This window comes from Pezoporus wallicus, unplaced genomic scaffold (assembly GCF_028554395.1).
Source record: "Pezoporus wallicus isolate ANWC-B61680 ecotype Strahan unplaced genomic scaffold, APGP_CSIRO_Pwel_v1 contig_7765, whole genome shotgun sequence".
Lineage (NCBI taxonomy): Eukaryota > Metazoa > Chordata > Aves > Psittaciformes > Psittacidae > Pezoporus > Pezoporus wallicus.
Genome location: NW_026642457.1, coordinates 1 through 9,545, shown reverse-complemented (window position 1 = coordinate 9,545; position 9,545 = coordinate 1). Strand labels below are relative to the sequence as shown.

The 9,545-nt window shown below is 62.9% G+C and overlaps 1 protein-coding gene across 1 annotated transcript; it reads left to right on the top strand.

Annotated features, from left to right (window-relative positions):
• Nucleotides 1–322: 322 nt before the first annotated feature.
• On the top strand, nt 323–9,541 carry LOC130610607 (rho guanine nucleotide exchange factor 11-like; the record flags this gene model as incomplete). The annotated part of the gene is given in 22 exon segments (XM_057430632.1): nt 323–530; nt 1,082–1,111; nt 1,402–1,528; nt 1,761–1,940; nt 2,299–2,346; nt 2,833–3,020; nt 3,483–3,633; nt 4,045–4,126; nt 4,299–4,424; nt 4,503–4,620; nt 4,955–5,133; nt 5,225–5,300; nt 5,938–6,105; nt 6,217–6,304; nt 6,381–6,430; nt 6,433–6,481; nt 6,626–6,702; nt 6,775–6,869; nt 7,281–7,563; nt 8,845–8,937; nt 9,262–9,428; nt 9,530–9,541. Coding segments are annotated over 22 exon segments (2,595 nt in total), but the record flags the coding sequence as incomplete, so codon positions are not given.
• Nucleotides 9,542–9,545: the final 4 nt, after the last annotated feature.

The following is a 9,545-nucleotide window of genomic DNA, read 5'->3' as shown; positions in this document are numbered from 1 at the left end:
AAGGGACCTTAAAGCTCACCTAAAGCCACGGTCAGGGACCCATTCCAGCGTCCCAGCACCCTCACAGGGAAGAACTTCCCTATCTCCAACCTAAATCCCCCTGTTCCCAGTCTGAACCCATCACCCCTTGTCCTGTCGCTCCAGTCCCTGATGGAGGCCCCTCTCCAGCATCCTTGCAGCCCCCTTCAGACACTGGAAGCTGCTCTGAGCTCTCCACCCAGAGCTGCACCCAGTGCTGCAGGGGGAGGACTTCTGAAGCAGCCCAGGGAGTGGTACTCCAGAGATCCCCATCTCCCCCCATGTCTCAGCTGCTTAATGCCAGAGCCAGATCCCAGCCCCATCCTTTCCCAAGCAGTTCCAGCATGGCCAAGGTTGGGGACACCCTTGGTGCCCCCATGGTGTTTATCAGTGTTCCTCTGGGGTGTCCCAGCAGAGCAGCAGCACGAAGAAGGACAAGGATGCCATGGAAGACAAGAAGCGCAACCCCATCCTCAAGTACATTGGGAAGCCCAAAATCAGCTCCCAGAGCAGTGAGTACTGGGGCCTCCTGGAGTGCTGCACCCACAGCTCCTCTGCTGCCTGCAGGAGCAGCAGCGTGCCCAGGGCACCTTGGAACCCCTCTCAACCCTCTGTGCTCCCACATGGCTCTGAGGGGAGAGGGAAGGGAGCAGAACCGAGCTCTCCCCACAGATTTATAGGTTAGGGGCTGCTGACAGCATCTTAAAAGGGCCACAGCTCCTGGGGGTTGAGGTAGAATCAGGGAGCATGGAATCAACCCAGTTGGAAAAGAGCTTTAAGCTCATCAAGCCCAACTGGTCCCCAGCACTGCCAAGGCCACCACTAAGCCATGGCACTGAAGGGCTCATCTATGGTCCCATGAGGTGGTGGAGAGCAAGCGTGTGCCTGTGTGTGTGTGTGTGTGTGTGTGTGTGTGTGTGTGTACACATGTGTGTGCCCCTGTTTCTCCTCCTCCCCTTCTGCTTTCAGTTCTCATGCATTGGCTCACCCATCCCCTCCTTGCCTCCTTCGTTGCCAAGATGCAGGGTTGAGTTGACATCTCATTTTTGTTTTTCCCTTCCAGCATTTCATGTCCCTTTGTCCCCTGTTGAAGGTAAAAGGCCTCTTCTTTTGTTTGCCCTTCACCTCATGTGCTTAGTTTTATTTTATGCCCCCCCCCGCCCCTCCCCGAGCTACCCCAGTGTTGTTGCACCGGGTGTTGGGTGGGCTCAGGGTCAGGGCTGAGCATCGCCATCCCTGCTGCCTGCTCAGCCCATCTCCCCATGGAGGCTGGAATGCCCTCAGTGATGGTCACCAGTGCTTGGCCACGGGGTGGGCGGCAGCACCCGCATCTCCTCCCGACCCCATCTCACTGCTGTTCCCTCCTTGCTCTGGCGCCAGCAGTCAAACCCGGCAATGTGAGGAACATCATCCAGCACTTTGAGAACAACCAGCACTGCGAGAGCCAGGAGCCCGGCTCCCAGCGCCTCTCCACCGGCAGCTTCCCTGAGGACCTGCTGGAGTTGGACAGGTGGGACACGAGCACACGTGGGGAGCAGCTCCAGGGGTCCCACAGCCGCTTTGCAGGGATGCCCCTGCTTGTTCCTGGCCTTGGAATCATGGAATTGGGTTGGAAGGGACCTTAAAGCTCCTGACGGGGACCCCTTCCACTGGAGCAGCTTGCTCCAAGCCCCTGTGTCCAACCTGGCCTTGAGCAGGGATGGGGCAGCCACAGCCTCCTTGGGCTCTGTCTCCTCCTGCAGCTCCCGTGCCGAGGTGAAGCTGGGCCGCTCCGAGAGCTTGAAAGGTCGGGAAGAGATGAAGAAATCCCGGAAGGTGGAAAACGTTCCTCGGTCCCGCAGCGACGTGGACATGGATGCGGCGGCTGAGGCCACCAGGCTCCACCAGTCAGCATCATCCTCGGCTTCCAGCTTGTCCACAAGGTGGGAGGCACCATCCAAGCCCCGGGAAGGGCAGACCTGGGGTCCTATGGAGGTGTTGGCTTCAAAGAGGAGCTGGGATGGGCAGGCCTTGCCTTGGGGAAGCTTTAGCTAAGCCTGTGGGTCAAGGCCAAGCCGGGCCGTGCAGAGTGGGGTGTCCGTGGCCCTGGCTGAGCTTTTCCAGGGAAAAGCAGAGCGAATTGGGCTTTACTTCCCATTGTGTCCCAACCCCCTCTCGCAGCGGTGGCACCAGCCCTGGATGTGTGAGGCCTTAGGGAAGCGCTGCTGGGTGCTGCCCCATGGGCAGGAGAGGGGCCGGGATGCCGGGACACGAGGGTGACTTCTCCCAATCCCTCCCCAGGTCGCTGGAAAATCCCACCCCTCCGTACACGCCGAAGATGGGGCGCAGGTGAGTGGCCCAGCCTTGCTCTCGGTGTCTGTACCGCGCCGGGGCCCCGGGGCCAGCTTTCCTTCAGAGCAGGAGGTCACTGTAGGGGTGTGCTGGGGCTGTGCCCCCACTCTGGGGCTCCCAAAAGAGGATCCCATCTGTCCCTTCCTAGCTTGGCCCTGCCCGTCAGCGAGCCTTGACAGAGCACAAGGGGAGGCAGTTCCCCGGGGGGAGTCCCCTCTTAGTTCTCCATCCTCCTGGGGCGAGGGGGCAGCTCTGTTCCCTTGTGTCTCCCGCAGGAGCTAAAAGGACCTATGTAGATGTCTGCTGGGGGACCTAGTCTGTTAGCTCCAGAGTCAGAGGCTCTGTACTTCTTGTGCTGAAGGCCCCGGGTTCGAGCCGAAAATAGGGCCCAGGTAGATATTGGCTGTGCTGGGAGCTGCGGGGTTGGGCTGGCTGGACGCGGGTGGCTGCAGAGGACTCCCACCGCCGCCTTTCTCCCCCCAGGAGCATCGAATCCCCCAACCTGGGCTTCGGCGTGGATCCCTTCCTGCCCCACCTCCTGGAGGACGAGCAGGGGCAGCTCTCGGACCTGGAGCCTGAGCTGGACACCCAGAACTGGCAGCACTCGGTCAGCAGGGACCTGGTGGCCAACCTGCCCCAGAAGGAGATCGACCGGCAAGAGGTCATCAATGGTAAGGAGGCACCGGGCACCCTGGGGACACGAGGGGCACCCTGGGAATGTGAAGGCACCCTGGGGACACGAGGGGCACCTCGGGGACACGAGGGGCACCCTGGGGACATGAGGGGCACCCCGGGGACAAGAGGGGCACCCCAAGGACATGAGGGACACCCTGGGGATATGTGGGGCCCCCGGGGATATGAGGGGCACCCCAGGGACACGAGGGGCACCCCAAAGACATGACGGGCACCCCAGGGACATGAGGGCCACCCTGGGGATATGAGGGGCACCCCGAGGACACGAGGGGCACCCCAGGGACATGAGGGCCACCCTGGGGATATGTGGGGCACCCCAGATATGAGGGGCACGCCGGGGACATGAGGGACACCCTGGGGATATGAGGGGCACCCCGAGGACACGAGGGGCACCCCAGGGACATGAGGGGCCCTTCTCCACCCCTGTGCCTTTCACACAGAGCTCTTTGCCACCGAAGGCTCCCACCTCCGCATCCTCCGGGTCCTCGACCTCCTCTTCTACCAGCGGATGAAGAAGGAGAGCCTGCTGTCCCGGGAGGAGCTGGCGCTGCTCTTCCCCAACCTCCCTGACCTGATAGAAATCCACAGTAAGCCTCTTCCCATTGGATTGTGCTCTGCCCTGGAAGCATCCCCTCTGTGGTGGGAGCAGAGGGTGGCCCACCCGGCCACCGGCCTTCCAGAGCAGCCCTGCTGATGGCATGGTGTCATCTCGCTGCTCCAGTCTTTCCATTCCCTCTCCTGGGAGCAATCCAGAGCCTGTTTTTCCCAGGCTGTGCCAATGCCTGGTCAGCACCAGCCCTTGGTGTGGCCCTTCCAGGGCCTGCTTTTGGTGTCACACTCCCTGGCATGCAGCAATTGAAGCCCATCAGGCTCTCAGCTCCTCCTGCCCATGCCCAAGAGCTGGCAGGGACCCTCTGGGGCACAGGCAGCTCAGGGGGGGACTCACACCGGTGGCCCTGGCCCCTTGTTCACGGGATCCTGTCTGCCCCCATCCTTGTGCAGATCCTCTCTCTCCGAATCCATGAAGAAGCTCCGGGAAGAAGGACCAATCATCAAGGAAATCGGGGATCTCATGCTGTCTCGGGTGAGGGGCGCAGGGGTGGTGGAGCCCCTCTAGCACGGAGGGGGTGACCTCCCTAAGGGAGGTGGAGGTGACCCCACGCTGTCCCCTGGCTGTGCTTGGAGCTGAGGGACATGGGGGGCTCAGGGCCAAGCCTGGGGGAGCCTGAGCCCCGTTTTCCTCTGCCCCCCCTCAGTTTGACGGCCTGGCCAAAGAGGAGATCCAGCAGGTCGCTGCTGACTTCTGCTCCTACCAATCCATTGCCCTTGAGCTCATCAAAACCAAGCAGCGCAAGGAGACCCGCTTCCAGATCTTCATGCAGGTTGGCCCTTGTCCTGGTGCTCCCCCGGCACCCCCCGATCCCACCTCAAGCCTTCCACCCTCTTCCCTTCCACCGCAGGAAGCAGAAAGCAACCCTCAGTGCCGGCGCCTGCAGCTCAAGGACTTGATCATCTCGGAAATGCAGCGCCTGACCAAGTACCCGCTGCTGCTGGAGAACATCATCAAGCACACCGAGGGTAGGGGCTGGGGGCACCCGGGGGTGGCCCCCACGCTGCTCAGCTCCGTGCTCCCATCTCCAGCCCATGCTCAGGATGGAGATGACTGCGCTCTCCCACGGGGCTCCCGCCTCTCTGTTGCCATCCAGAGCAAAGGGTGGTGGGGAGGGACCTGGTGCCTTCCCAGCTGGAAGAGCCAAGGCGGGGGAGTGCTGGGGGTGGGAAACGTCCCCCTGTTCTCCACAGGGAGCTGCGGGCTGGCAGCGTTCTGTGCCCGGGAGCCGTGGCAGCGGGATGGGGCCAGCGCCGGGGCTGGGTGGTGCTGAGCCCCTGTCCCCACTGTGTGCCACGGCAGCGGGCACCTCGGAGCACGAGAAGCTGTGCCGAGCCCGGGACCAGTGCCGGGACATCCTGCGGCACGTGAATGAGGCCGTGAAGCGAGCGGAGAACCGGCACCGCCTGGAGGGCTACCAGAAGCGCCTGGATGCCACCTCGCTGGAGAGGACCAGCAACCCCCTGGCTGCTGAGTTCAAGGTAACCCCCGGGTCCCTGCAGCACCCAAGGGGGCTGGGGGGGGGTGTGCACATCCCAGCCCATGCTCAGCTCCAGCCGTGGCTTCCCGCAGAGCCTGGACCTCACCTCCCGGCGCATGATCCATGAGGGGCCGCTCAGCTGGCGCGTCAGCAAGGACAAGACTGTGGGTATGGAGGGCGTGATGTGGGGCTCGGAGCACAGGTTGGGGGTACTCGGTGTGAGAGGGACGTGGAGCTGCTGGAGCAAGTGCAGAGGAGGCCACAGGGATGAGCAGGGGCTGGAGCAGCTCCCATAGGAGCCAGGCTGGGAACATTGGGGCTGCTCAGCCTGGAGAAGAGAAGCTGCGTGGAGAGCTCAGAGCAGCTTCCAGTGTCTGAAGGGGGCTGCAAGGATGCTGGAGAGGGGCCTGCATCAGGGACTGGAGCGACAGGACAAGGGGTGATGGGTTCAGACTGGAACAGGGGGGATTTAGGTTGGATGTTGGGAAGTTCTTCCCTGTGAGGGTGCTGGGACACTGGAATGGGCTGAATGGAGCAGCTGTGGCTGCCCCATCCCTGGCAGTGTTTGATCTTTAAGGTCCTTTCCAACCCAAACCTTTCCATGATTCTATGGACCTTCCCCATCACCCGGTACCAGCAGCTCCTGCATCCTCAGATCCCCCAGGACATGGGCACTTCACCTCCAGCCCGGCAGCATTACAGGGACTCCCTTAGCCCCCCTTTGCTGGATCCATGGGGCCATCATCCCTCCTGGCTGCAAGGCAGGAGGTTCCCTGGTTGAATCCCGTCTCCTCTCCCACCCCAGACCTGCACGTGCTGCTCCTCGAGGACCTCTTGGTGCTGCTGCAGAAACAGGATGAGAAGCTGGTGCTCAAGTGCCACAGCAAGACAGCGCTGGGCTCCTCGGACAACAAGCAGACCTTCAGCCCTGTCCTCAAGCTCAACTCAGTGCTCATCCGTTCCGTGGCCACAGGTCAGAGCAAGTGGAAGGCAATGGGGCTGGCAGTGGGGACCCTGTGTCCTGTGACCACCATGTGGGTCGGGGTGAAGCCCATGCCACGTGCTGACCTTCCTCATCACACAGATAAACGAGCCCTCTTCATCATCTGCACCTCAGAGCTGGGACCCCAGATCTATGAGCTGGTGGCACTGACGTCCTCCGAGAAGAACACGTAAGGAGCATGGGGATGGGGCTGCAGGGGGGTGAGGAGCCCCCGGGGAGCTGACCAGGGGCTCTGGGCCCTGCAGGTGGATGGAGCTGCTGGAGGAGGCGGTGCAGAGTGCCACCAGGAACGCCACCTCCCCCCCAAGCGCCGCACGCCGGAGCCCTCCCGTGGGGCAGCCTCAGGGTGAGCAGCCCGGTGCCGTGCTCTGGGCACGGGGGGGTGCGGTGGGCACCGGGCTCTTGCCTGCTCCCTGGGGGGGCTCCAGTGGTGGCAGCCCCCGGCTCCTGCCTCTCTCCTAATGCGCCGTCTCCATCCTCATCCTCGCAGCCTGGTGTTGCAGGACCCCGATGTCTCCCCCATCCTGTCCCGAGGCTCTGGAGCAGAGGCAGGGGATTGCCCCTCAGGTGAGAGCTGCCCCAGCCCTGCCCGTCCCGGGGAGGCAGGACGTGGGTCTCACCTCTCCCCTGCTCCTGCAGCAGACGTCAATGCCCCCGCGCTGCTGGGCAGGGAGAAGGCCCCCGAGGAGCCGCTGAGCAGCGAGGTGGAGGAAGGGGAGGAGGAGCTGCCCGCCCCCCTCCCCTTCTCCTTCCCTCTTCTCTTCTTTTTTCTTCTCCTTCTTCTCCTCCTCCTTCCTCTCCTCTCTCTCTCTCTCTCTCTCTCTCTCTCTCTCTCTCTCTCTCTCTCTCTCTCTCTCTCTCTCTCTCTCTCTCTCTCTCTCTCTCTCTCTCCTCTTTCTTTCTCCTCTCTCTCCTTCTCTCTCCTCCTCTCCTCTTCCTTCTCCTTCTTCTCTTCTCTTCTCTTCCTCTTCTTCTCCTTCCTCCTCTCCCTTCTCTTCTCTCCTCCTCATCCTTCTCCTCCTCTCCTTGCCTTCTCTCTTCTCCTCTCTCCTCTTTCTTTCTCCTTCTCCTTCTTCCTCCTCCTCCTCCTCTCTCTCTCCCTCCTCCTCCTCCCCTTTCCCCCTGATGCCGCCCTCCCCGTGGAGGCTCTGACTCCTCTTTCACCCGCGGCAGTGGAGAGCCTGCGGGTGCTGCTGCTGCGGCGGCTGGTGCCGGGCCGGGACGCGGAGCCCGAGGACGAGCTCACCCCCACGCCGTCGGTGAGCGGGGCCGCGGGCCAGGCCTGGGACTCGGTGCTCTGCGGCCAGGACTCGGCCCTGCAGGAGGCGCTGGCGGAGCCCCCCGAGGACGCGGAGCCCCGGGACGGGCCGGGGCCGGGGCCGGGACCGGGACCGGGACCCGCCGAGGAGCTCAGAGTCGTCCGGAAAGGTGGCGGGAGGGGGCTTGGGTGGGCGGGCACGGGGGGACCCCCCCTTTCCTCCTCTTCCTCTTCCTCCCTCCCCTCTCCTCTCCCTGACCTGCCCCAGGCTGGGATTTGGGGTCTCGCTGCCACCCGCCCAAGTGAGCGCTGCTGGATCGGGGCTGGGGGCTCACAATGGGGGCTGAGGGATGCTCGTGAACCCCCCCCGTCCACTGTGCACCCCAGGGTGCCGGGGCTTGCATGGGTGCTGATGGGTGCTGGTGGTGGGATGCTGATTGGTGCTGGTGGTGGGGTGCTGATGGGTGCTGGTGGTGGGTGCTGATGGATACTGGTGGTGGGGTGCTGATGGATACTGGTGGTGGGATGCTGATGGATACTGGTGGTGGGGTGCTGATGGATACTGGTGGTGGGGTGCTGATGGGTGCTGGTGGTGGGATGCTGATTGGTGCTGGTGGTGGGGTGCTGATGGATACTGGTGGTGGGGTGCTGATGGATACTGGTGGTGGGATGCTGATGGATACTGGTGGTGGGATGCTGATGGATACTGGTGGTGGGGTGCTGATGGGTGCTGGTGGTGGGATGCTGATTGGTGCTGGTGGTGGGGTGCTGATGGATACTGGTGGTGGGGTGCTGATGGGTGCTGGTGGTGGGATGCTGATTGGTGCTGGTGGTGGGATGCTGATGGATACTGGTGGTGGGGTGCTGATGGATACTGGTGGTGGGGTGCTGATGGATACTGGTGGTGGGGTGCTGATGGATACTGGTGGTCGGGTGCTGATGGATACTGGTGGTGGGATGCTGATGGATACTGGTGGTGGGATGCTGATTGGTGCTGGTGGTGGGGTGCTGATGGATACTGGTGTTGGGATGCTGATGGATACTGGTGGTGGGATGCTGATTGGTGCTGGTGGTGGGGTGCTGATGGATACTGGTGGTGGGATGCTGATGGATACTGGTGGTGGGGTGCTGATGGATACTGGTGGTGGGGTGCTGATGGGTGCTGGTGAGGGGTTGCTGACAAATACTGGTGATTGGGTGCTGATGGGTGCTGGTGTTGGGGTTCTGGTGTTGGATGCTGGGTGCTGATGCTGGGGTTCTGGTGCTGGGATGCTGATGGGTGCAGGTGAGGGGTGCTGGTGATGGGGTTCCTGTGCTGGGATGCTGATGGGTGCAGGTGAGGGGTGCTGGTGATGGGGTTCCTGTGCTGGGATGCTGATGGGTGCCAGTGCTGGGTGCGGGTTCTGCTCACCCCCTTTCCCCGACCCCCCCTTTCTTTTCGGGGTGCACAGCCCGGGCAGAGGGGGGCAAGGAGGCCACGCCCTCTCCAGGTAGCAGCCAATCAGAAACTGAGCTGCAGGAAGGAGGCGGAGCTAATGTAGATGGTAAAGAGCCCCCCCTCCCCATGTCTCGGTGGCCCCATTGTTGTCCCTGTGGCCCCATTGTTGTCCCTGTGGCCCCAGGAGGCCTCATCCTCTAATGGCACATGAGACCCTGGTGGGGGGGCCGTTGGCACTCGGGGGTCCTGTCCTTTGAGGGGGACACACACCCCCCCCACACTGTCCCTAAGGACTGGCCCCATGGCCAGGGCCACCCCGTGCCCAAAGGGACACATCCTGCATGGGGGGGACACAGCAAACCCCCCGTGACACCACCAGCACCTCCCCGCGTGGGTCCCTGCCCCCTAACGCTGCTCATCCCCTCTCAAGGCAACTACTTCTATGTGAGCATGCCCATGGGGCTGCCACCAGTGCCCCCACCGAGCCCCCCCAGGGAGCCACCGGCCCAGCTGAGCCCCCCCGAGGCTCCCCCCGGGGACGTGGACCTCATCTTCCGCACCATCGAGCAGCTCACGTTGAAGCTCAACAGGCTGAAGGTGAGCCCCAAGCCGGGCATGGGGAGCTGGGGGGCACGTTATGGGGGGGGTCATTGGGTGTTGTGTGCCCCCCTCTCCATGACCCCATTTCTCTGCTCCAGGCTGTGGAAAGAGCCC